General features: G+C 36.1%; 5 protein-coding genes across 10 annotated transcripts; 3 read left to right on the top strand and 2 right to left on the bottom strand.

Moving 5' to 3' along the window:
* Positions 1-127: 127 nt before the first annotated feature.
* Positions 128-4456, bottom strand: LOC17882605 (serine/threonine-protein phosphatase 6 regulatory ankyrin repeat subunit A). Of its 2 annotated transcripts, none has more exons than XM_006287060.2 (4): positions 3863-4456; positions 2198-2473; positions 1976-2113; positions 128-1877 (listed from the first exon to the last, which is right to left on the bottom strand). In XM_006287060.2, exons 1-4 carry the CDS (start codon positions 4160-4162, stop codon positions 333-335), a joined length of 2259 nt encoding a protein of 752 aa, XP_006287122.1. In that variant the 5' UTR covers positions 4163-4456; the 3' UTR covers positions 128-332. The 2 variants fall into 2 exon arrangements, with proteins under 2 accessions (XP_006287122.1, XP_023635972.1); XM_023780204.1 differs by lacking the exon at positions 3863-4456 and adding an exon at positions 2563-3619.
* Positions 4457-9915: 5459 nt separating this feature from the next.
* LOC17881575 (protoporphyrinogen oxidase 2, chloroplastic/mitochondrial) lies at positions 9916-14408 on the top strand. 3 transcript variants are annotated; one of them, XM_023780592.1, is made up of 19 exons: positions 9916-10024; positions 10135-10186; positions 10388-10523; positions 10640-10705; positions 10799-10849; positions 10960-11016; positions 11215-11294; positions 11387-11423; positions 11590-11655; positions 11742-11782; positions 12098-12230; positions 12322-12495; positions 12570-12644; positions 12872-12995; positions 13084-13192; positions 13340-13414; positions 13510-13616; positions 13726-13858; positions 14092-14408. In XM_023780592.1, the coding sequence occupies exons 1-18, from the start codon at positions 9991-9993 to the stop codon at positions 13842-13844; spliced, it is 1536 nt and encodes a 511-aa protein (XP_023636360.1). In that variant the 5' UTR covers positions 9916-9990; the 3' UTR covers positions 13845-13858; positions 14092-14408. The 3 variants fall into 3 exon arrangements, with proteins under 3 accessions (XP_023636360.1, XP_023636361.1, XP_023636359.1); XM_023780593.1 differs by having other exon boundaries at positions 14043-14408; XM_023780591.1 differs by having other exon boundaries at positions 14031-14408.
* A 732-nt stretch (positions 14409-15140) lies between these two features.
* LOC17882815 (probable inactive leucine-rich repeat receptor-like protein kinase At3g03770) lies at positions 15141-18854 on the top strand. The gene is made up of 9 exons (XM_006287051.2): positions 15141-15209; positions 15414-15499; positions 15706-17272; positions 17363-17496; positions 17579-17822; positions 17905-18116; positions 18204-18229; positions 18306-18417; positions 18502-18854. The coding sequence occupies exons 3-9, from the start codon at positions 15901-15903 to the stop codon at positions 18724-18726; spliced, it is 2325 nt and encodes a 774-aa protein (XP_006287113.1). The 5' UTR covers positions 15141-15209; positions 15414-15499; positions 15706-15900; the 3' UTR covers positions 18727-18854.
* Positions 18855-18985: 131 nt separating this feature from the next.
* LOC17884309 (3-isopropylmalate dehydrogenase 3, chloroplastic) lies at positions 18986-21121 on the bottom strand. Of its 2 annotated transcripts, XM_006286367.2 has the most exons (9): positions 20875-21121; positions 20607-20736; positions 20413-20524; positions 20157-20321; positions 19986-20072; positions 19785-19901; positions 19572-19679; positions 19279-19485; positions 18986-19196 (listed from the first exon to the last, which is right to left on the bottom strand). In XM_006286367.2, the coding sequence occupies exons 1-9, from the start codon at positions 21098-21100 to the stop codon at positions 19122-19124; spliced, it is 1227 nt and encodes a 408-aa protein (XP_006286429.1). In that variant the 5' UTR covers positions 21101-21121; the 3' UTR covers positions 18986-19121. The 2 variants fall into 2 exon arrangements, with proteins under 2 accessions (XP_006286429.1, XP_023636277.1); XM_023780509.1 differs by lacking the exons at positions 18986-19196; positions 19279-19485 and having other exon boundaries at positions 19619-19679; positions 19774-19901.
* A 2327-nt stretch (positions 21122-23448) lies between these two features.
* LOC17881186 (triacylglycerol lipase 2) lies at positions 23449-26594 on the top strand. 2 transcript variants are annotated; one of them, XM_006286718.2, is made up of 9 exons: positions 23449-23719; positions 23798-23920; positions 24899-25039; positions 25140-25250; positions 25356-25499; positions 25586-25626; positions 25712-25791; positions 25931-26026; positions 26123-26594. In XM_006286718.2, the coding sequence occupies exons 1-9, from the start codon at positions 23519-23521 to the stop codon at positions 26443-26445; spliced, it is 1260 nt and encodes a 419-aa protein (XP_006286780.1). In that variant the 5' UTR covers positions 23449-23518; the 3' UTR covers positions 26446-26594. The 2 variants fall into 2 exon arrangements, with proteins under 2 accessions (XP_006286780.1, XP_023636867.1); XM_023781099.1 differs by lacking the exons at positions 23449-23719; positions 23798-23920 and adding an exon at positions 24773-24781.
* Positions 26595-26629: the final 35 nt, after the last annotated feature.

Here is a 26629-nt window from a genome sequence, read left to right as displayed (position 1 = left end):
TTTTTTTTTTAGTATCCAGGTCCTGATCATATGCCGAATCTCAGTGCTGGATCTAAGGCTATGAATCCATGTAAAGCCAACATTTGAAATATTCTCTCTTCTGGCCAAGGTAATAATCAATTTGGAGGATTTCAAATCAACTAGGTACAATTCATATGCAACTCGAGCTACTACACAAATATACTGCAGATATCAGACCAGGAATTTGAACCTTATCTTCTTAAGCCAACCAAACAACTATAAACACCCCCAGGCCCCGACACAACCAGAAGCACACTACCTTCAAAATGAAGCTCCCTTTCTCAAAACTTCTTTATATACAAAACAACACTCTAATTTTTAATCTGAATTATCCCACAAATAGTCTCTCTGGTCACAAGTCTTATTCCCCTCACCCACATCTGTGCACACACCAGCCCACCTTCACATACAAAATGAACCTCCTTGTTTTCCGTAGTCACTACCCGGAAAATCCCTTCTTCTTCCTCCCCTGCATTGTCTTTTCCCCTTCGGTTCTTCCTGAACCGCTGGCTCATCCCGATCTCTACTTCCTTGCACACCACGTTCCTCTTCCGCGACTTTCCCCAACTTAGTAATCCAGTTGATTCCAACATTCTCAATCCCTTCACATGCTTCTTCCCTTTCCCTCCCTTGGTGTGTTTCATCACACTGCTTCCTTCTATCACAAACCTCCGGGACAACTCGTTACGGATCACCTTCTCCGCATCACCAGTCGCGAGATCCAGTAGCATTTCCCCTCTTCTGTTCCTAGCATTGCAGTTTGCACCACGGGAGATTAGAAATTCACACATATGTCCACGGCCTTCTATGGCCGCAAGCATGAGTGGAGTGTAGCCATCTCCATCCGGGATGTCCAGATCGTATCCCTTTCCACTCAAAAGCTCCACTGCTTTGACGTCTCCACGGCGTGCAGCACAGTGTAGAGCGTAGAACCCGCCTGCCATGTTCCTATTGTCCTTCTCAAGAGCAAACTCGAGCATCACCTTCTCTATCACGTCACGATTACCATTCTGCTCAGACAGAGAGACTACTGTGTCACCAGAGTTGTTGTATAGCTTCATGTCTGCACCAGCGTAGACTAGGACTCTGAATGCTTCAACGTGGCCATTCATGGCCGCTAGCATTGCAGCCGAAAAACCTTCCTCGTCTTGATAGTCTAGGAAGATGTCTTGAGCTTTTACAAGAGTTTTAAGCGCCTCCGCATCTCCTACTTGAGCCACATATAGCAAAGGCGAGAATACGGAAGCGTTGCTTGAATGTGGAACCACACCAAACCGGATCATTTCAAGAATTACTCGTTCTAGTCCGGGAGACCACTTGTTTAACTCAGCGGTCGAAAGAGCAGAATGACCAAACTTGTTCACTAAACCGAAATCAGCACCAGCAAGGGCGAGCACCTTTACACACTCTGAATGTTTGTGTTTTGTAGAGATCAACAGGGCTGTATTCCCAGCATCATTCTTCGAGTTTATGTCGCAGCCAAAGCTAAGCAGTTGTTGTATAATCTCCACTGATCCATCACGTGCAGCAATATGAATTGGTCGGAGTCCAATGCCTCGTGAAGTTTTTATAGGGGTTTCTGGATCGGCGCCGCAGTTTAGGAGGACTCTCACTGTTTCCTGGTTGCCGCAGAGGATAGCATGATGGAGAAGTGTCCGACCGTTATGGGGAGCGCTCGGAGACTGAACTTTGAGCAACAAACGTAAAATTTCGCCACTTGTTTCAAAGTATTCTACAGCACACCAGGTCAAAGGGTAAGGCTCAGCCACTCCAGCTCCAATCCTGAACTCTTCTCCAGTGTTGGTGTCCCATGACCATGCTCCAAGCCTCACCATAATATCTGTCTTGACACCAGCCTGTGCATATCATCACAAGAAAAGCTTGGATGTCTTAGAAACATATTCTCTCCTTATGCAAGGAAACAATTTTTTAATTTTGCAGAGCCAAAAATTACCTGTAGTAACACGCGGACGGAAGAGACTTGCCTATTGACAATGGCAGCGACAAGAGCTGTACAATCAACATTTGTGTAAAGAGAAGGTTTTGAAGATTGAAGAAGAAGCCTATCGGTTGAATTAGCATCTACTCCGCACTGTAATGAAGCAATGTCTTCTGTTAGATGTTATTGAACAAACCTAAAGTGGTCAAATTTTGAAACCACAAGATGAAAACTTACTTTGAGCAAGGTCCCTACGACATCCACAAAACCTCTGCAACAAGCAGTGGCTAGAGCGTGAACAGCTACTTGAGGACGAATAAGATCAGTTCCCATGAGCAGCTCAGCGAACCTAGAGCGTCCATGACAGCTCGCCCCTACTAGAGCTTCCTCACAGGCAGGCTGAGAAGCACCGGCTTTGAGTAGAATCTCAAATACATCGAAATGATCTTCCCTTACAGCTACAGTAGTTGCGAATCCCCTGAAGAGCTTCTGGTTCACATCAGCTCCAATGTTCTGTGAGATGATATTACAGTAAAGGTCAGAGCACTGTTAAGATCGTAAAATATTTGGTTAATCTATACTGCAAAATGCGAAAGACTCACGTGGGGTGACATACAAAGACCAGAAGAAGACAAAAAAAAGAACAGTGTATAGTAGTAAGTTATACAATAATGGGAAGTGAATAATTGAACTGGATCTACATGAACATGAGGGAACAACCCTGACACACAGAAGCATGGCTTGATCTCAGACATTTGATGATGACTTATAAGGAAAGAGGGAAGTATGCGAATATAGTATTCGTCTACACTAGATGAAGCCAATGACAAGTGACAACACCTAATGGGAGGGGGGGCCTCAGGTTCTGTTTCACAAACAAGCTACATGGTGTTATATCAGCACTTTCTTGTCGTACTAAAAAGTCATAAGTTCCTTTCAGGAAAACAAGGGAATCAAATCAAATCACTCAATTATCACTGCAAAACCCAAATAGTGAGCTTTGGAAAACTCTTGTGTCTCAAAATATCCATCATTGAAGAACAATTCAGATCCAAAAATTATAGCATCCAGTAACAGATTCTGTGACTATCAAGAAAGTGCAAAGTTTATATGTGTGTGATTGAAAATATAACTCGGTACTAGAAATACAAATCTTCTTTCTTTATTTTAACATTTTGCATTTTTTTTGCATCTTGGAAGATTCCTAACACCCCCTCACCAGTGAGATTGAAGCTAGTCAACAGGTTATGAATTTTAAAAGCTAGCACGGAATCCGATCCACGTTTTTTAAAGTAAAAAAAAAAAATTGGTAAAGCCAAGTAACAGAGTAATATTCAAAAGAGTACTCTGTTACTTGATGAGGAAAACAAATTCAGAAATAATCACACGCCAGTAAATCAGAACTATCATGAAATCAAAACGAGATAAATGAAACCAGTTCCAAGTTAAAAAGCAGAGAGAATAAAAAATATTCAGTGTCCGAAATTTGAATTTCGAAAGAGAGGAAGAAAAAAAGAGTAAAGTAAAGCGTTCAGACAGAACAGGAGTATATTTTTGGGTCTTTTAATTCAAGAGACATACATAAAAAGGTACCACGAACGAATCACCCACTAAGCAGCAAAATACGCAATTTAAATTTAAAAAGAAAAAGGAAATCACGAGGAAATCAATTCTCCAACGATTGCGTCAATGGAACGTAACAAAAAAAATTCAACTCAGAAGTAAATCAAAATAATTAAATGATGGAAGATTATTTTTTTTAAAAAACATAATTCGAAACCGATTGCTTATTAAATAACAACAAATTTGTATAATTAATTGCAGATTTTTTTTTGTTTTATCAGTTTCAAAATCTAAAAGCTAAAAACGTTAAGAAACGGCTGAAATAAAAAAAAGTTTTACCAGTAACTTCTTGACGAGAGCTACGTTTCCGAAATTAACGGCGAGGAACAACGCCGTTACATCAGTTTTGAACTCCTCATACTCGACTCGGACTTCACTCGGTGATTCATCACGGAGCACCACCTCGCTCCTCCTCGTTTTTAAGCTGACGGCGCCGACGAAATTAACGTCGACGAGCGGATCGGAGACGCAGTCCGACGCCGTTTTGAAATCTCCGTCGAGGATGGCGTCTAAAAGCCGCTGCGATACCTCGGCTTCGTAATCCACAGGAACGACTTGTTTGCCGGAGAAAACCGTCATTGTCGGAGTATATGTATGATCCTTATACGCCGCCGCAAGCCGTTGACCGAAGTCTCAGGGTTGGGTTTTGTCTCTTTGCAGACGCGAGGCTCAAGAAGAGAGAGAGAGAAAAAGAGAGAGAGAGAGCTTGAAAAGAAGTGAGCGCCAGGGATAGAAGAAGAGTGTGACAATTTATTGAAACACAAATTTTACAGTTTTAACCACGGTTATAATAGGAATGGTTAAACTATGTAATTTAACGAGGATATTCGGGACTCACTTTTTAACCGTGGGTTTATAGTGTAGTGCGATTTGTGCTGACTGGTTTTGGATGCATAAATTGAGAAGAATCCGAAATTATTAATAAATGATAACATTAATTTTGGTAATAAATATTATACTGTTTGCGTATTTGTAGAACCTGAACGGGAAATATATGTAATTATTTTTAGTAATTTTCTAAAAGTTAAAATATAATATATATATATATATATATATATATATATATATAATCCATGTGTCTGTGATTTGGTTGATGACCCGAAATCACTGCAAACCAAATAATATATGAACAACCATTAAAGAAGATATACATAGGAACAAGGCTAAATTTTCTTAGGATGTGGAGTTTTTCTAAACAAGCTCATGTCAAGATCATTTAGGTATATATTTGTTGGGAAAGAAGACACAAGTAGAGAGAGGGTAAGGGAAAGGTAGATAAGATTGTTGAGAGATTGTTCGTTTTGCTTATATGGAAACTTTTCACTCAATACCAAGATTATTTATTTTTGTTCTGTGAGTCCCATACTCTTTTGCTCACTCCTATTGCTACAAATCCTACAACTTTGTCTCTCAGAATACTCTTACGTTCTTTGGTCTTTTTTTTTTTCTTTCTTTTATAATTATTGTTGGGAAATTGTGAATGGAGATATTTAATCTGGCCATATTGTTTTTGGCCTTATGTGATGAATGCATCGCAGTGAATAATACATGGTGTTATGTTATTTTGTTTATTATTATATGTGACATACCAAAATAACCAATAGTGGGGGTTTCAAAACATGCATGCACAGATCTTCACAATTATAACTCTCTGTGTTTTTTTGTCGTGGTCGATGTGATTCGTGTTGAATACAGATCATTATAACAAAAGTTAAAAAACGGTGGGCAATTTAATGGTTAGAGAGTAAGAGAAAGAGAGGGAGAAAAGAAGTGATGTAAGTGAGATCTTTGGATGATACAAGAAAGATATCAAAGTGTGGTAGAGAGACTATTTGAAGAAGTCGGTGGAAATATATATAAATGGGAGAGCTATGGAGAATTACAAGATATAAATAGGACCATAACTTCGTAATCGTACGTACGGGAAAAAACACTAGACTCGTCATGAGGTTGACTCTTCATCAACCATACATTAACAGCTCATTCGTGGAATACGTCTATGTAAGATACATTTATATGACTATTTCGAGTTTACTCAAACACAGTCCCATCTTATTATTTCTGAATTGACGTGCAAATTGATTAACGAAAAATATATAGTTCAATCCCAAAATGCTAGGCAAGACCTCAAAACAGGATTTTATATTAAATCATATAGCTGGAATGGGAGTTTATAATACAAGTAGTGAAATATTGCGTAAAACATCGATCTTAGATCAAACATTCTGAAGTATAACAAATTGTACCTCGTATTTTTTCAATTTGTCTATATATTCATTTTGTTAACGAAAGATGGTACAATGGCTAGCTTAAGGCATAAAAAGTTTGTGTTTGCGTTCGGAGAAAAAAATAAAACAGAGTTTATGTTTTGTTGTTTCTTACATCAATCTAAGGTGAGGAAGAACATAATATTTTCGCATCGGAGTTAAGAATATAGTATAGAGTACATGTTTGGTCGAATTAATTATAACTTCATGAATATGAGCCCAAAAATGTATTGTTTTAGGTTAGTGTTTAATTATATGAAAACGAGTTGACCACCAAAAGAACGTGATTCATCAGATCCTAGCTATCTTGGACATTCATGTTGCGGAAAGATCTCGTGATCCAGATTGCGACATGAAAATTACATGTTTGATTCCATTTAATACGGTACCATATAAAGTATTTTATTTAAACAGATATCGAACTTCTTTTGTTGACGAAACATGCGTCGGTCATATACAGTACATGACAATAACGTCTTAGCTAGTGAAGAATGAAAACATTTGACTCTTTTTCTTGATAAAAACATGAAAGTATCTTTTCATAAAGGGCTTAAAGCATATAGCTTAGTGGGTTATTACATTGTACTTGTCGTTCATATGTCACAATGTGAATTTGAACATATATTGATTTTAGTTATGTTCACAAAACAGTAGTGTTAACCAAAAAATATATATATATATATACTCTAATCAAAGAAGAGGTCATATATAATCCAGTCCACCACAATCTATGCTTAAGTAAATTATCAATGTTACATCGTGGGAGTCCAACCTAAGGTCTATATTACCCATTTGTTACATAATTATCACTAGATATACGATCATTTTATCTCTAAATTAAGAGTTTTTTAGAAGGAGATGGCGGAAAACTTGCTCAAACGAAGTATATTTGAGAAAATGAAATAAACATTATAAGATTATGAGAAAAAAACAAGAGATAAAAATTAAATGCCCACCGGTTTTAACTTAAAAAAAAAAAAAAAGGTCCCCAAGAAAGCTAAGGAAACTAAAGTGTTTGAAATCATTTCCCATCTAGTTACTAATTAGGACAAAGCATGGACCACATCTCCTAATTCCCCTGCCTCATTCTCTTAATCATACTTACTGAGAACATTCATAAGTCTAATGGTTTTATGAACAACAAACCTTACTAGCTACTTAAAGGTTAGTTATTCTTTCTGTTATGTGCTAATGGTCATCAATTTAGTGAGTCTGACTCCATGTTTTTCATACTTGTGCGTACTGCGTTTGGATGGTTCTATTATCGTAATTTTTTACTTAGACAATTTGGTTCTATTAATTCTTGTACGTTTTCTGTCAGACGGTTTTGTTGTGTCTGTTTTTGGAAACGCACAACCAAATGGCAAATGGATTGCTAATTTAGTAATTTCTTTCAATAAACCCAAACTCTACCAAACAATTTTTTTTTTTTTTTTTAAAGATTGACAAAAGAGAAAACCATACAGTATAGAACACTCAAACTCAAAGCCGGATCCACTATTTTGGCCTAGAGTCATCTAGACACCAAACCAATATATATGGAATATTCAAAATTCAAACTTTTCTTCTTAACTACATAATTAGGATGTGAAGAAAGTTTAAGCAAAAAATAGCCGATGGAATATAATCAAAGCAGCAAAAAGAAAAAACAACTTGTTACTTTATTTCAATTTTGAAATTTGAAAAAGGATATTAGAAGACAGTCATACATGATTATACGTGTAGATCAAATTTAAATATATGATTTCGAATTCATATTTGGCGGCAGAGATTAAGTATTTAATTAAATAAGTTTGCTTCAATCTTAAAGTTCCACGGCGCAAGCAAATATCATGTCTAAATAATGATATAATTTTAATCTTAAAATTTAGTCTACCTTAAAGCAAAATGACTTTTCCATTTCACATATTCATCCATGCGATAATGCTCAAAATCTATTAAACTGTACATTCGAATTTTGTATATTGTACAAATGGGCCATGTAATGTTCTTGAAATCTAAGCACGATTTATTTGTTTATATATTTCTCCCCTGTTGAGCTTATTTGTTAAGTTAATATTCAAAGATGGTATGCTCAAAAAAAGCAAATGATTAGTAGTACTTTTTTCATAATAATAGTAGTTATGATCTTATTGCACAAAAAAAAGTACTTTTCATTTCATCGATTAAATTAACTACCACGATAACTACCAACAAACTTTTGTGTTCCTTTAGTTTCACAAATCAACATTAAAATAAAATTAAAACTGCCTTATGAAATAACGAATGCTTTTTGGTCGGGAATACAAATTCGAGATAAGATCATGATTCTTAATTATTATTTTTGTAAACTATGGATTATTTGACAAGAGTTGATTGACCAAGTGTTTATTTATGTCACCAAGTATAGTTTTAATTCGTACTTTTATGTGCTACAAATTGGTTTCATTTGTCATATACTCAGGGGCGGATCTAGAAAATTTGTTCAATGGGGGCAAAAATATAGTAAAAAAACTATCAAATACTAAATTATAAAAGACATAAAATTGTCATGTAAAAACTTTAAAATATCTTAGAAAACCACTCAGACGCTCATTTAACAATTGAAACCTTTTTACCACATTTTCATTTGTGACAGATTCAAATAATTAAAAACAAAAAAACATGTTATTAATTAAAAATTTAGAAAATTTTGAATTTATAGACTTATATTTTAAAATTTATTAATTTTAAAATTTTGAATTATGTAACAAACTTCCATAAAAGCTTAACCATAGAATAAACATATAAACAATTATCACTCCAAAAACTAATATAGTCATGTATAACATAAAAACCTATATAATGTTTTCCAAGAAACATAGTTATAAGCTTGAACTGATTAAATAAAGAAAATTTTTGAGAAATACCCCTTTTGGTGTACCCTTTTTTAAAAATACCCCCTTTATCTATCCATTTTCAAAAATACCCCTTTTTAAATATAAAAAATTATAAAGTTTTATATAGTTTATAAAGTACTTCTATATAATAACTACTACTGGGAGATTCGATACAAATATTTTAAAATGTTTTAAATAGTTTTAAATCATTTTTATAAGTTTTATAAGGTTTTTAAAAGGTTTTTAAAAGGGTTTATACGGTTTTTATAAGGTTTTTATAAGGTTTTTATAATTTATTTTTACGCTATTTATGAAAAGTGTATAAAGTTTTCGACACATATAAAGGTAATTTGTGTATATATTTATAAGCTTACACACATATTTGGATAAATTTCAACATTTTTAATAGGGTTTTTGATAAAGTTTGAAAAGGGGGTATTTTTAAAAAGAGGTATATGAAAAGGGGTATTTTTGAAATTCCCTCTTAAATAAAACTAACTGACAAAAAATAATGCTTATATAATAGAAACGATTGTAAAAAAGCCGAAAAATAAACTCACAAATTGATAGTTGTTGATTTGTTGTCACACAATGAAACCAAATGACTAAAAAAGAAGAAAATAACAAAAAATTAGGTCTAGATTAGTAAGTCTTTAATTTATATATTAATATATCTTTTTTTGGTACATGGATTAATGGGCTTTCCAAAAAAAGGCTGAAAAGTAGTTTTTTTGGTGGGAACAAATTTTGTTTTTAATAATATTTAATAATTTTTTAATAATTTTTTTTTTTTTTTTTTTGCTGGTGGCAGCTGCCCCCACCACCTTAGCTGTGGGTCCGCCCCTGCATATACTCATATAACCTACACATATGATATTATTAAAAATAAAAAAATCTTAATAGTATTCACATGAATTCAAACAATCTGGTAGAAAAGTTTCACCAACTCGTTAAGAAAATTTGTCATGTAAGGAAAAAAAAAAAAAAACTTTGTCATGCATGATGCAGGAGACTCGCACGATCCGTTTGAAATACATAAACATGTCGACGTAGAATTAAAATCTGGTTTGGATGCGAAGACATTAAACAAGGGCCCGTTAGACAAACGACTAAAGATAATTGGGCCTGAAGAATTAAAAACGGTATCCTTTATTGTCGTTTCTGAATAAGCTGAAATTTTTGCCGCTGTGTTTAATTTTATTTTATTTTGCTATTAATTTCCGTGCTGGTTTCGTCTGGTCAGAGATTTGACGCTGAATTATCTTGGCTCTTGCTGATAACAATGGCGTCTGCTAAAGTAGCTGACAATGATACTAGTAAGAGAAGTTTGGGTTTTATGTCCAGTTTCATATTCAGTTTCGGCATTAGAAATTTTGAACTGTTTGTCGCTATATCTTTGCACTGATATGTTTTTTGTTTTGGTTAGAATTTGAAGCGGTTTCAGGAAGAAGAGTCGCAGTCGTAGGTGGAGGTGTAAGGTATAGCGAATTGTTCTTCCATCTCTATATTTTCTGCTGTGTAATTCTCCTGAATTTTCTTCAGCTTCCCGGTTTTGGGTTTGACTTTTTCTTTTCTGGGCTCTTTGCTCTGAGCTTTATTTGTTATCAATTTCGCGTAATTGCAGCCAAGTAGCTCACAGATATGTTTTTTTTTTTTTTGGATGGTTTTGACTTTTGAAGTGGTCTTGCGGCGGCTTACAAGTTGAAATCGAAGGGTTTGAATGTGACTGTGTTTGAAGCTGATGGAAGAGCAGGTGGGAAGTTGAGGAGTGTTATGCATAATGGCTTGATTTGGGACGAAGGAGCAAACACTATGGTTGGTTTGTTTGTGTTTGTTCTCAAGTCAAACGTCCTTTAGAATCACTTAAAGACACATCTCTGTCAGTTATTTAGAAGATTATGTGTCTTGATCCGGTGTTGCTGCTTATGCAGACTGAGGCTGAGCCCGAAGTTGGGACTTTGCTCGATGATCTTGGCCTTCGCGAGAAACAGCAATTTGTGAGCATTTTCTGTGGTCATGAATGACATCTTTCGTTTGATTTGCTACTTGTGTTTCTCCATCCCTTATTTGATCATTCTCTATCCTTTCAGCCAATTTCACAGAAAAAGCGGTATATTGTGCGGAATGGTGTACCTGTGATGGTAATCCTTACTTGTTTCCTTCTTCTTATGGGTTGTGTTTATTCTTCATGTAATGAGGTCTTCTCCTATCTAACTTATGATGCTGATATTTTCTCTGTTTTCTTGCTTAGATACCCACAAATCCCATAGACTTGGTCACAAGTACTGTGCTCTCTACCCAATCTAAGGTAGATTTCTCGAGATATAAGTACACTGGTGATTTATTACATTGAATTCGACTCTGATGGTTGTTTCAGACATATTATTTCTCCGGTGTTTTAACTTTATGTAGACTACCACCAGAAACTAGAACCTCTTCTATACCAATGTGTTTTTACTTTATCAGTATCTCAAAAATCCCTAAAAGTACTAGGCATTACTTGCAGTTTGAAATCTTGTTGGAACCATTTTTATGGAAGAAAAATGACTTGTCCTCAAAAGTATCAGACGCATCGGCAGCAGAGAGGTAAGCATAATTTTGTTTTACTCAGACCGTCAGCAATTCTCAATCACAGAAGATTAGAACTTCCATTTCACTTCCTATTTTCTCTGATGTAGTGTAAGCGGGTTCTTCCGACGCCATTTTGGACAAGAGGTTAGTTGCTACCAAATCCTAAATTTGGATTAAAACATTATCATCTCATTGTTTTTTTTTCACCTTTCTCTGCATGTGTCAACACCAATTTTGGACTATCTTTATCAATGTAAAATAATTGTGAACTTCCTTTCATGTGTCTTGTTTTATTTTTCTCATTTGTAAGGTTGTGGACTATCTCATCGACCCTTTCGTAGGTGGAACAAGTGCTGCAGACCCTGATTCCCTTTCAGTGAGCAACTATTCACTTAACAGATTGTCTTTGTTTATTGTTTGATATTACTCATTCTTATATCCCTTCCTACGATCCATGACCAGATGAAGCATTCTTTTCCAGATCTCTGGAATGTAGAGAAAAGGTAATTCCTCATGTAACTGTACTTATTTAATGATTCTTGCTTAGAAAAAATATTCAAAGAGTTTTTCTGTTGGGTGATGCAATCAGGTTTTGAGTTTTACTAGTGTCATTTTATGTGTGGCAATATCAAACAAATATTTTGGTTCCTTGATGTGTAATATGGTAGTCAGAAATTTTTTACGGACTAAGACAGTATTGCAAGCTTCCTTATATTGGGATTGACTGCCTAGTTTTGACTTCTGTATGCTGATTCTGTGGCGATGAGCTCTTTAACTGCTCTGTGGTTAGTTGCTAAATATATCATATTTTCTTTCAGCTTTGGCTCTGTTATAGTAGGCGCAATCAGAACCAAATTGGCCGCTAAAGGGGGTAAAAGTGGCGAAACAAAGAGTTCTCCTGGCACAAAAAAGGGTTCACGCGGGTCATTCTCTTTTAAGGGTGGAATGCAGGTGATGTATTCTTTATGAAAGCCAATTTTATACAAATTTTCCGCCATACTACTCATGTTCTTCGTGTTCTGTACCACTTTGGATAGTGCAGATTCTTCCTGATATGTTGTGCAAAGGTCTCTCACATGATGAGCTCAATTTAGACTCCAAGGTTCTCTCTCTGTCTTACAATTCTGGATCAAGACAGGAGAACTGGTCACTATCATGTGTTTCTCATAACGAGATGCAGAGACAAAACCTCCATTACGATGCTGTAATTATGACGGTTAGTAGTGTTTTCGGATGTTAGATGAAACTTACAGAACCTTTCAGTTGACTTTTTTTTTTAATGTATTATAGGCTCCTCTGTGTAATGTGAAGGAGATGGACGTTATGAAAGGAGGACAACCCTTTCAGCTCAACTTTCTCCCCGAGGTAATTGTGTCTTGCCTAACTTTCAGGAGTTTTTTCTTGAGAGTATTAGGCCTACATCTAGATTTAGTCCTTCATTTCGAGTTGTCTTAGATTTTTCTACTCCAAATACTGATAATGAAAACCTTAATATGTCATCAAAGCACTTCATCGCATGATTAGTTATCTCTTATATGCACTATCTCTCCCAAGTTAATTGATGCATAATGTTGATCTTGCTCATATTTCAGATTAAGTACATGCCCCTCTCGGTTATAATCACCACATTCACAAAGGAGAAAGTAAAGAGACCTCTTGAAGGCTTTGGGGTACTCATTCCATCTAAGGAGCAAAAACACGGTTTCAAAACTCTTGGTAAGTTGTTGGTGTCCTAGGCCATGATTCAAACAAATGCCCCTATATTTCTTCTTTTATATTATCAACACTTATACTCTATATGTAGGTACACTCTTTTCATCGATGATGTTTCCAGATCGTTGCCCTAGTGACCTTCATCTATATACAACCTTTATTGGGGGGAGTAGGAACCAGGAACTAGCCAAAGCTTCCACGTAAGAAACCCAACCATGTCAAGTCACTAAAAATTGTGATTCATGATTGTTTGGAAGTTGTGAATTTAAAAGGCATTCATACCATTTTTCTAGTTCCTTACTTCACCTGTTTCTTATTTAATATCTTTTGCGGTTCTATCTTTGCAGGGATGAATTAAAACAAGTTGTGACTTCTGACCTTCAGCGACTTTTGGGGGTTGAAGGTGAACCTGAGTTTGTCAAGTATGTGGAGTTCAGAGATATTTTTTTTCATCTTATCGTTTTAGTGTATTAAATAGGAGATTACCCTTATAAATCAACAAATATGTTAATTGCAGCCATTACTATTGGAGGAAAGCATTCCCGTTGTATGACAGCAGCTATGACTCAGTCATGGAAGCAATTGACAAGATGGAGAAAGATCTACCTGGATTCTTCTACGCAGGTTACTTCGATCAAAATATTCAGTCTTGTAGATAAAAAAGCATTAAATATATGATCAATGATGATGAATGTAACCAGTCTATCTATTGTACACGGACCAAAATGAACAGGTAATCACCGAGGAGGGCTCTCTGTTGGGAAATCAATAGCATCAGGTTGTAAAGCAGCTGATCTTGTGATCTCATACCTTGAGTCTTGTTCAAATGATAAGAAACCAGAGGACAGCTAATGAACATTGTCAAGGTTCGTCATTTTTTATGACTTAATTTGTAAATTTGTAAAATGCAACAAGCTGTGGGGTAAGCCAACAAACTCAGAAATTCTCATAGACTCACTAATTCCAGCATAAACTATCCATGTAATGTTTGGTCTGAATTCGTGTTGCATCACTGACCTGGGTAGAAAAACATGCTAGTGTGGATTTTAGGATTGAAGAATCGTTAAAAACAAATTGCTGATATATTCTTATCTTGAAGACCTCATTCTCATAGACAAGTTGGAGAGAAACTTGTTTGGTTTCTGGTGGAGGGGGATGTTGATGTTTTGCGTGTTTTTTCTCCAAAGCCACAACCAAGAGATGGTCCCAAAAAGGTTGTGATAATGTCAGATGTAAGTATCTGAATGTCCATGTCTGTTCGTCCCACATACTCTCCCGTTCCTATTTCATGGAGTCTTATGTTTTGTCTCATCTTTCTTTTATAAAGCGTCATCTGTCTTAACCCATTTTGTCTTTGATAAATTCTCTATTTTATACTAAAGCATCCTCAATATTAGAGCTTTCATTGTTCCAGTCCTTTTGTTCCTTTTGTGGTGTGCTTAATCGAACAAATAAGTAGTAGATAGTAGTGCTATCATCATGAAAAAGCTAACGAAAGTATAGGTTACCATTAGCCAAAGTTTTTAACCATACAATTGGTGATTATACATTAACCGTTGTCAGATTATAAATACCAAATTGTTGTTAAACAAGAGTGAAGAAAACATCTTTGTGATGATATTGTAAGAATATTGACGCATGTGAGACCAAAAAAGAAGGTAATTAAATAAGATGGTCCGGTCTCTGAGTCCTGCGGTGGGTCTGGGACTCCTGCAATGTGGGCCTTTAAACTTTAACAAAGTAGCGCATAATCACTACCTTTGCCTGCTACGAATAGACAAACTTACCCCTTGTAGACATTTTAACAAAGCACAATGTAGGACTAGTCTGTGAATTTTGTGATAGACATTTTTGTCTCAAAAATATATATGCTACATTAATTTGCTTGTTTAGATGGTTGATAAAGAGTTACCTAACTAGATATGATATTATATGGTTGTGAATGATATCACTATTTATTGGCATATTTGTCCTTCAACGAAAGCTACATCTACCGGTCAATGTTTCGTAGAGCAAAAGCTTCGCTTTGTCATGTACAAAGTATAATAACCCAGTTGGTATAGTAGAAGGGGCAGTTTGGTGAATTAACAAGACATGGAATCTAATCACACACTTAAATCTATGTTTTAAATCTTCTAAGATGAAGATGAAGAGGAAGAAGAAGAAGAAGAAGAAGAAGAGACATGTGTTAACGGCATCTTCTATGAGTCAACCAAGGTCACAAATTGCATACATTAATAAACAATAATCATACTTTATCTTTACCAAATTTAAATTCAAATGTCATTATTAAACAGTATAGAAGAAAAGAGACAATTGCTCATAAAAAGGAACAAGCTTTCATCAAATTGAGTGCACATTTTTTTGCTTTATGACTGTTTCTGGTGTCCCACATTACTGAATTTACTGTTTCGTTCATAGAAAAAGGAAGAAGAAGAAGAAGCAGAAGAAGAGGAAGAAGAAATAAAGATACTTTGAAGTTCTCTTACTTTCTCAAGTCCTATCAGGTAAATACAGAAAGCCGCCATTAATGCTGTTTAACCCTTTTGTCATTAATGCTCTTATCACCTTCTTCTCTAGCTTCCCCAGTTTCTTTCTCGTCTGTGTGTTGAATCCGACAAATACACACAAGAATACCGACATTCCCACCCCTGATTTCTGCATTTGTCCTCACACTCTTCTATTTTTTGTTTCCTGACCTCTCTCTTTTCAGGGATTTGATTGTACACTCATTTCCTTGGGAGTTTGCTCCAGAGAGCGTCTGGGATCACGAGCTTGGTGTGACTTGAATTGACTGTAAAAACACCTAGATGATGGGTCTTTTTCATTTTCCTCTGAGAATCCTACTCTGCTTCTGATTCTAGGGTTCTGTCTCAGTTCTGCTACTTCATCTTCGTTTTTCCCTGGAATGGAGCATTCAAAGTTCTTGCCTCTGCTCTTTCTTTCATGGGTTATGTTCTTTCAAAGCACCCATCAACTTCAGAACTCTCAGACCCAGGTCCTGTATCAGCTCAGGAAGCATCTGGAATTCCCTAAAGCTCTGGAATCTTGGGGAACTTACTATGGAGACTTATGTGTAATCCCTGCAACTGCTCATATGAGCATCACCTGTCAAGGTAATTCCATCACGGAGCTTAAAGTCATGGGGGACAAGCTTTCTAAACCAGTTGGTATGTTTGATGGGTCTTCACTTCCAAATCACACTCTGTCTCAAGCATTCATTATTGACTCTTTTGTTACCACTTTGACAAGGCTTGCAAGCTTGAGGGTTCTTAGCTTAGTGTCTCTAGGTATCTATGGTGAGCTCCCAGGAAAGATCCATCGGTTGAATTCTCTAGAGTACTTGGATTTGAGTTCAAATTATCTGTTTGGTTCTGTCCCTCCTGACTTATCTAGATTGGTTATGCTTCAAAGTCTGATGCTTGATGGAAATTACTTCAACGGCAGTGTTCCAGACACGTTGGATTCCTTGACCAATCTTACTCTGCTTAGTTTAAAGAACAATCGGTTCAAAGGTCCATTTCCTTCTTCAATTTGCAGAATTGGAAGACTAACAAATCTTGCTCTATCACACAATGAGATTTCTGGTAAGTTGCCTGATCTCAGCAAGTTAATTCATCTGCATATGCTGGATCTGAGAGAGAACCACTTGGATTCTGAACTACCTGTCATGCCTAATAGATTAGTTACTGTTCTACTGAGTAAGAACTCCTTCTCTGGCGAAATTCCCAGAGGTTTTGGCGGTTTGTCTCAGCTTCAGCATCTTGACTTGTCATTCAATCATTTAACTGGAACTCCATCTCGGTTCCTATTCTCTTTGCCAAACATTAGTTACTTGGACTTGGCATCTAACAAGCTCAGTGGGAAGCTACCGCTTAACCTGACCTGTGGAGGCAAACTCGGATTTGTTGATTTGTCCAATAACAGATTAATAGGGAGCCCTCCCCGTTGCTTGGCAGGAGCTTCTGGTGAGCGAGTTGTTAAACTCGGTGGAAATTGCTTGTTTATAACTGGCAGTCTTGATCAGCATCAAGAATTCTTATGTGAAGAGGCTGAAACTGAGGGAAAACAGTTCCAAGGAAGAAAGATTGGGATTTTGATTGCTGTAATTGGTGGAGCTGTTCTTGTTCTTGTGTTTTTTGTATTAGGACTCCTTCTGTTATGCACAAATCGCTGCTCTTGCTGTTGTTCAAGGGAAAAGTCAGTGCCGCAAACTCGGCTCAAGGTTGTGACGGATAATTCACACACCAGTCTCTCCTCTGAAGTTCTTGCTAGTGCAAGTGAGTAATTTTGACTCACACTGTAGCCTTCTGTCTGCTAGCAATATTCTTTCTGGAAGTTAATATCCTTATACATTTTTTTTCTTGCAGGGTTAATCTCTCAAACAGCAAAACTAGGTGCACAAGGTGTTCCCTCATGCCGGTCATTTTCTTTTGAAGAGTTAAAGGAAGCCACAGACGATTTTGATTCATCACGTTTCTTAGGTGAAGGCTCCCTTGGAAAGGTATGGTTTGTCTCTCGTAAGATTAATTCTTGTGATCTCCCATCAGTCGTATGTAAACTTTGCTTGTTTTGATTCTTTGCAGCTTTACAGAGGAACACTGGAAAATGGAGGTTCCATAGCTATCAGATGTCTTGTTTTATCAAGGAAATTCTCCAGCCAGAGTATCAGAGGTCACTTAGATTGGATGTCTAAGCTTAACCATCCTCATCTCCTTAGCTTTTTGGGTCATTGCACTCAAACCAGCGGTGAACATGATCCTGCAGCGACCATACTCTACCTTGTATACGAGTATATGCCCAGCGGGAGTTATCGCACACATCTATCAGGTCAGATGACATAAACTCAATGTTAAATTCCGTCTCTCTGTAGTTAAATACTCAATGTTGTTAGAATCTTTTTTATATGTAGAATCTTTCTCGGAGAAGATCCTGACATGGCCAAATCGGCTAGCAATTCTCATTGAGATAGCAAAGGCAGTTCATTTTCTTCACACTGGTGTAATGCCTGGTTCCTTCAATAATCATCTGAAGACAAACAACATTTTGCTTGATGAACACAACATTGCAAAACTCAGTGACTATGGAGTCTCTGCCATCATCGAAGAGAACGAAAAGCTCGAGGTTTGTTACTCTCATTCACGCTGTTTATAATCATTTTGTATTCTCTTCTTTGATACTAAGTCAGGATTCTGCTTCTACATTTTGCAGACAAAGTCAGAAAACCACAAGTCAAAGTATGTATCTTTTTCCCTCTATTTCAAAACTCCATGGCATCTAGGAGAAACTAATTCAAACTTGGGGGTTATGCAGAAAAATGGCTAAAAGAGAGGACGATGTGTACAACTTCGGATTCATACTCCTGGAATCTTTGATAGGACCAGTGCTCACTACAAAAGGAGAGGCCTTTCTTCTCAACGAAATGGTAACAAAGAGGAAAATCAATCTTTATCATTGTTATTTGCTTAAGAAGAAAGTTAGTTAATGCTGCAACTTTTTGTGTACGCAGACATCATTTGGGAGCCAAGACGGTCGGCAGAAAATAGTAAGTCCAACTGTCCTAACAACAAGCTCGCAGGAGTCTTTATCGATTGCGATCTCAATTGCCAACAAATGCGTTTTGCTTGAACCGTCGGCAAGACCTTCATTTGAAGACGTTCTGTGGAACTTGCAATACGCAGCTCAAATGCAGTCTGCCGCAGATGCTGAACGCAAATCTGATACTTCCTCGTGAAACTCAAGGCTAATCGAATGATTGATAGTTTTTTTTCGGTTTTTAAATGTAAAGTTTGACAAGTTTGGTTTTACAGTATAAAAATGTAAAGACTCTTGCTAGTAAAAATCATCGCTTCTTTTCTTCTCTTGAATTTAATTACGTTATGTAAATATTGATTGAAGATATTGGGTTTGTAGTTGGAGAAAACTTCTCAATTTTTAAGATCAAGGTACTTAAGTAAGTGAGGCAGGATGTTAAAAGCTTTTGGAGAATCTTGTCTTTGAATTGCAGAATCAATCCCACTTATTCATTAATTTGTTGAAATGCTAGAATAATACGGTTTCTAATACATGGATTAGCATATAAGTAACCGTAAAATCAATACGACACACATTTGCAAATCATCAATACACTTAAACAGTAGCTGGAACTTTGGAGTCCACTGATTTGAGCACCTCTTCTCCCATTTCTTTGCATCCCACCAGTTTCTGCATAGTCAAAACGCAAGACCTTCAAGTATAATGTTACTAACTTATAAAAACAAATGATAGTAATCAATCATACACATACATTTCCGGGGGAGTAGATGTCTCCAGTTCTGAACCCTTTGCTCAGAGCATCCGCGACAGCGTCTTCAATCCTCTTTGCAGCTTTTTCTTCTCCAAGTCCATATTTCAGAAGCATAGCGGCGCTGAGAATAGTGGCCAATGGGTTTGCCTTGTCTTGTCCAGCTATATCTGGTGCAGAACCGTGTATAGGTTCAAAGAGTCCAGGTCCCTGATTACATCACAAGTTTAACATTCCGGATATGGTAACAACACAACACTAACGAGCCTTGAAAGATTTTGAATAATTCTGTTTACCGATTCACTGAGACTCGCAGATGGAAGCATTCCAATGCTTCCAGTGATCATTGAAGCTTCATCAGATAATATATCACCAAAAATGTTATTGGTGACGATTGTGTCAAACTGCAATGTTTTGTAAGCGATCAAAAACGCTGTGAGAACTAAAATGATTCTACTTTTATGTTAGCTTAATCAATGGCTAAGTTTTGATATATGCTCGACGAGAACCTGTTTGGGGTCACGGATAAGCTGCATTGCAGCATTATCAACATACATATGTGATAGTTCAACATCTGGATATTCAGAGGCTAACGCTGTTACTCTTTTCCTCCATAATATTGATGCCTATATGAAAAAAAATCAAATCAAATTTGTATTACGATAAACACACAAAAGTGGAAAAACAATTCAAGAACTGATCAAACGTACATCCAACACATTGGCTTTGTCCACAGAACACAACTTGCCACGCCTTTTCCTAGCAGTCTCGAATGCAACACGAGCAATTCTGTCAATCTGAAGTAACATAAGCAATGGGATTAATATACATACACAAGTAGCCTATATTGTCATAGATCAGATTGTGGAGAGTTTATATGCCTCGTGAGCAGCGTAGATCTCTGTACTAATGCCAACTTCTTCGCCATTTTCATTGATCTTAATGCCTCTTGGCTCTCCAAAGTAAATACCTCCAGTGAGCTCTCTTACAATCATCATATCAACACCTTCTGCTACTTCTTTCTTCAACGTGGATGCATCAACTAACTGAAATGACAAAAAGGATAAATTCTTAAGTTTATGTACAACTGCTAGCAAACAAGATCCAAATACTAAGAAGACAAAACCGAAGATATACCTCTGGCAAAACGGTAGCAGGTCTTAGATTTGCAAAGACTTTGAGATCTCTTCGAAGATAAAACAGAGCCATCTCAGGTCTCAGATGTTTCTCATTCTTGTCCCATTTGTACCTGAACAATTGAGAATCATCCAAAACTAATCAACAAGAGAATAAACTTGGAAGGAGATGTTTTGAAGAAACAAGACACATACCCTCCAATAGCTCCAAGAAGTATAGCATCAGACTGTTTAGCAGCGGTGAAAGTTTCCTCCGGCATGGGAACTCCGACCAAATCCAAGGCTGCTCCTCCGACAGGCATCTCCTGGAAATCAAACTCCAGTCCTGTGATACAAAAGCAGAGACACGAATATATACTGGCTAAGCAAAACACACTCGTTGCCCAGGAACTTGGTAAAAAGCAGCAGCAAGATCCCAAGATTCTGAAAATTTAAGACGATGACATGGAGAAAGAGAAAGAACCTTCAAGAGATCCAGCTTTCTGAAGCACAGTCTTAGCAACAGCGATAACTTCTGGACCAATTCCGTCGCCGGGAAGTAGAGCGATGTTAAAACGTTTTTTCCCCGGTGAAGAGGCGGCACACCTTACACGACACGGCGTGCGATAATGGTCGGTGAGAGCACTGTATTTTCCCGGGACGATCTTGATCGAACTCATTCGGATGTTCGTCTGCAAAAACGCCGCCATTTTTATTTTTTTTAGAGAGTTTAAAAGACTTCAGAAATTGTAACGAGTGAGTGTCACACTAACTTATATAGCATAGAGTATTTGGTACTTAAGTAGGTGTGCACGTTGAATTTGCAATACATAGGCCTCAATATTTGTCTTATTTAATTGGCTAAAATAATCCTGTTCACCTACCTATAAACTGGCTTCTCACCAGCGAAGTATTGAATTTTTTTTAATGAAAGATCCTCTCTCTTTAACTATTATTATTACACAGTGTACATGTTAGTACATGTGCTATTGCTGCATAATTTACTAGATGAAGAAGAGGAGCAACACTACAACTGGTCGGGTCGACCCGATTAGCCGATTCCGATTTTACCAAACAAAGACGAATTTGAAGCGGCAACATTGGGCCGCTCGTTATAGCCCATTGTACAAGACTACAAGTAGTAGGGTTCGTTTTTTAAAAACTGTAATAGAATTGTCTAATTGATTAGTCCATAGATGATCCAGATAATCAATTTTTTTTTTTTTTTTGTCGTCACCAGAGAATCAAATATTCTATCTTAATGTTTAAAGTACCTAAACAGAAGCTTAGATGACCAAATATTCTATCTTAATGTTTTGCACACAATAGAATCGAGGGCAGTACTGTGTGTGCACCACCACACGAGACGAGAGTTATGGTCGATCGATTATTTTGAAATATCATATAAAGTGCCTTCGTAGGGGATAGCATAGGGATGATGATAGTGTTGAAGTGTGAACACAAAACATAAAAGCAAGACTTGGAGTACAAATGATTTGGAACATTGTGTTACGTGTACCCTCAAATTATTAATATTATCTGAACGTATCATGTCTCGAGGAATTAGTTTTTGTTTGTATATTTTTACAATACCATACGTACTACACTGAGTGCAGTGCACTGCAGAGTGTGAAACGAAAAGCAGACCGATGTAGAGAAATGTTTTATTTTGAAATGAGAGGAAATTAAATGTATTTATTGAGTTGAAGAAGAAAACAAGTAACGGAAACTGATGTCACAGTCCATTTATACGTCCCTACAGCATCTCCCATCGACTTTAACAGTTTCCTCTTTCGTCTCCTATCTTTTCCTTTTTTTACACTCACGTTAGACCAAAACGAATTTATTACAACATTTATCTGATTTATATTTCTTCTTCCTTTGTGAGCTATTTATTAATCAGAGATTTTAACATTTTCCTCTCATTATTTTTCTTTAATTTTGCTTAGATTGCTTTTCTTATTATTATCCGCTCCTTAAGTTAACAAGTGTGGTGTAGTAGGCTATAAAATTCTCTTCTTCATTAAAATTTTGCTTTTTATATACAGTATGTTAGGTTGTAATCAATACAATCATGATATATAGATCTTGTTTTCATTTGATAACTATAGTCATTTTATAAACCAATGGGATGTATTTCATTTAGTACGTTTATTAATATACATTTAGAATATATATAGAAGTACTTTTTGTTATCTTGAGCTATTTTAAAATATTATTTATTTTTGGTATTATTTTCCATTCGTCTCTTCCATACTTCCACGTATTAATTATTCTAAATGGTTATCATAAAATTCTTTGCTCTATCTAGAAAAAATCATATAAATCATGGCATGATCCCCTGATTCCCCACTTGTAGAAACTATAATTAATGTCGTCGTTTAACTATCAGTGCATAATTCACTACTTCTAGAAACTATTCATATATATTACTCTAGGAGTTCTCTTATAAGTGATGTTTAAAGTTGTTATATACTTCCTCTGTTTCATTATAATTGAGGAAGTTTCATTATAATTGATGTTTTAGCCAATTTTTTTTGTTTCAATATAAGTGATGTTTTCAATTTTCTATGCAAAAAATTAATGTATTTAATATGTTTTGACCAGTTATATTTTACATCATATTTTCTTATTGGTTGAATTCATATTAATTAATGATGTTTTAATGGAAAATGGGTAATTTATATGTTTTATTATTTAGTTTGTCAAAACCTTAAACATCACTTATAATGAAACAAAGGGAGTATAGATTATGGAAACATATACTATTTTCCCCACAAAAATACCACTAAATACAATGAATTCAACTGAAAAATATAGTATATAATTTAATTGGTCAAATATTATTAAATACATTTAATGTTTACATAGAAAATTGAAAACATTACTTAAAATGAAACAATTTTTTAAAGCTATATGAGGGAGTGTTTTATTTTTATTTTTTTGTGTGTGCATGATTCAAATCTTGATTTATCATGTTTACACCATAATCTGTTTTTGTTTGTCAAAACCACAAATTTGTTTGGGTGTGATTTTTTATTTATATATAAATAGCCAACTCCATTTCTATTATCATATCCGTCATCCCTTCTCTATATAAAAAAAAAAACCTTTCACTTTAAATTTCAATGGCCGGTTCGGTTATGCTTCCGTCCGTTTCAATATGTATGGCCTTATGTGTCTTCATCTTCTTCGCTCTTTCCCTTAAGCCCCTGGAAGCTCGTCAAACCTTCGGCATGCTTTCCGGAAAGCCACGGCCGAGGACTGCTGCTGGTGGCATATGCGCTTCTTCTGTCCATATATATGGTTACAAGTGCGAAGAACATGATGTACGACATTCTTTTTTATTTTATTTTTAATATAATAAGGTACAAGTAATTATGCTCATTCATCGATAAATACCGAAGGTGGTGACTCAAGATGGGTACATACTGAATATGCAAAGGATACCGGAAGGACGAACCGGCGCCGCCCGCACCGGAAATGGGGGAAAGAGACAACCTGTCCTAATACAACATGGGATTCTCGTCGTAAGTTTTACTCTTCTTTATTTTACCCCTGTTGATTGCATCGCATTAGCCGTCAATTTTACACATGTATACATACACGCATGCTACTCTTTTTTTATCTTCACTTAATTATTGTGGTATCATCAAACTTTTATCAGCTGTTTTCCACTATATAAGAGAGAAACAAAAAAAGTGGAAAGAAACGTCAGTTTACGTCAAGGGAAAGTGAGAAAAAACATTATTAGGTGCAAACTTTATACTCGTTTTACACAAGTTTGTACAAATGGAGTTATTTGCGCATACGTTTATTTCACTATGATAAACACACACTGACACACATGTATACAAACCAAACGTGTATACTTGTAGTGCATGCCTCATCAAGTATGCATACTTATTTGGTTTAATTGTATTGTAGTCTGCCTAGCTAGTCTCTATAAGCGAGTTTTAACTTTAAACATAGAAGTAAAATTTAAATAAATATTTGCGTATCTTTAGTGGTGAGTAAAAATTAATTAACAGTAAATAATTTGAAGAGACAGCATGAGTGTTTAACATGTGTGTCCAACAAATAAAGTGATAAAATTGAGCGTTACTAGAAAGTTAACTAAAATAAACCCAATTGATATAAAAACAGCTTTTCTGGTATGGGAGAATATGGTTGTACCGTACGTAAGTGATATTATAATAGATAACCGTGTCGATTCTACGCTAGCTAGTAGTACTAATCGAATTCTATAAAAAAACTATTGATGAAGTCCATATCACACCTGATGAGATCATCAGGAACCAGTACTCTTTTTATCAGTCTGAAAGAATGAAATTACTTTTATGGTATACGTTACATTTTAAGTTTCATGTGGACAGGGACGACAGTCGTACGTATGCAGAATCGTACTCTGACGATTTTGACAAAATAGTCTTATGATTTACACAGTCATAAAACATTGAGAGCTGTAAAAGGTTAGATAGTAAAATTACGAGTTAACAAATGTGCAGGATGGGATGTCATGGCTGTTGAATCCGGCGGATCAAAACCTGCCGTTGATTTTGGCGGACCAAGGATTCGATGTGTGGATGGGGAACACAAGAGGGACTAGGTTCAGCAGAAGACACAAGAACCTTGACCCTTCTGAACGGGTCTGGTTCACTGAAACCACTTTTTTTTAAGACCCGTAGATTTACTAAATATAATTAATACCGAAATTTCTAACATCGGTGGGACTTTGGACGTACGTAGGCTTTCTGGAACTGGACGTGGGACGAGCTCGTGAGTTACGATCTGCCTGCTATGTTTGACCATATCCACAGCCTAACAGGCCAAAAGATTCATTACCTCGGACACTCTTTGGTGAGTCCAAACGTTGTCAACATACATATTTTTCTCTGTTTCTTCTTTTTTGTTTTCTCCTTTAGTAATCAGAAATAAAAGGAATGAAAAAATGGAACATATCAGGGGACGTTAATAGGATTTGCATCGTTCTCGGAGAAGGGTTTGGTTGATAAAGTGAGATCCGCGGCAATGTTAAGTCCCATTGCTTATCTCAGCCACATGACCACCGTCATAGGCGACATCGCCGCCAGATCTTTCATCGCCGAGGTCCCTATTTAATTATTTCTGTTTTCTTACGTAAAATTTGTGCCTATATTTATCAATATTCTTGCTTATTGTTTTTTCTAAAATAGGCCACCTCGATTATTGGATTGGCAGAGTTTAACCCCAAAAGGTAAAAAATCTTCACCATCTTTTTTTTTAAAATGCTTGTTATTGGCTTTATTCAATTACGCAAAATAATTAAACACATTTGGCAGTGGAATAGTTGGAGGTTTTATAAAGGCTATATGCCTTAAAGCTGGGGTCGACTGTTACGATTTAATCTCTGTGATCACCGGTAATGCCACAACTAAAATGTTCACTAATCTTTTTTTTTTTGTTGCTAAATCTGTAAATATCATATAAAACACTAATCTACTATTTATAAAATTATTATATATATTAATTACGTAATTTTACAAAAACGAAATATATAGGAAAGAATTGTTGCCTTAACGCATCAACCATTGATCTGTTCCTTGCGAACGAACCTCAGTCTACTTCCACAAAGAACATGATCCACCTTTCTCAAAGTAAGTGTGAAACAAAATTCGCGTAGTTTTTTTTTTATATATTTACAAAACCTTATGTTATTTTTTCCTTTATATCGTTCAAAAAAATTTCTGTAGCGGTAAGAGACAAGGAGTTGAGAAAATACAACTATGGAAGCAGTGACCGCAACATACAACATTACGGTCAAGCGGTGCCGCCCGGTTACAACATATCGGCGATCCCACACGATCTCCCGCTTTTCTTCAGCTACGGAGGTTTAGACCGCCTGGCCGATGTGAAAGACGTCGAGTTTCTCCTTGACCAGTTCAAGTTTCACGACGTTAACAAGATGTCCGTGCAGTTTGTGAAAGACTATGCTCATGCAGATTTCATCATGGGTGTTACTGCCAAAGACGTTGTTTACAACCAAGTTGCTACCTTTTTCAAACGCCTAGCTTGATTTTACCATACTATTATTAATTTATGTAATTTGTTCCCCAAGCCATCCATATTAATTAAGCCCATAATTTCATCAATTGTTTTCCACAAAACAAAATGGGCATAATAAAGCAAGTTATGTTGTAAATAATATAAAGAAAGTTATTTCTACTCTACCGTCTAATAAATTCGATATTAAGAAGCAT

Source organism: Capsella rubella, unplaced genomic scaffold (genome assembly GCF_000375325.1).
Source record: "Capsella rubella cultivar Monte Gargano unplaced genomic scaffold, Caprub1_0 scaffold_6, whole genome shotgun sequence".
NCBI lineage: Eukaryota > Viridiplantae > Streptophyta > Magnoliopsida > Brassicales > Brassicaceae > Capsella > Capsella rubella.
The sequence above is the reverse complement of the archived record's forward strand: the minus strand, read 5'-3'. Positions and strand labels throughout refer to the sequence as shown.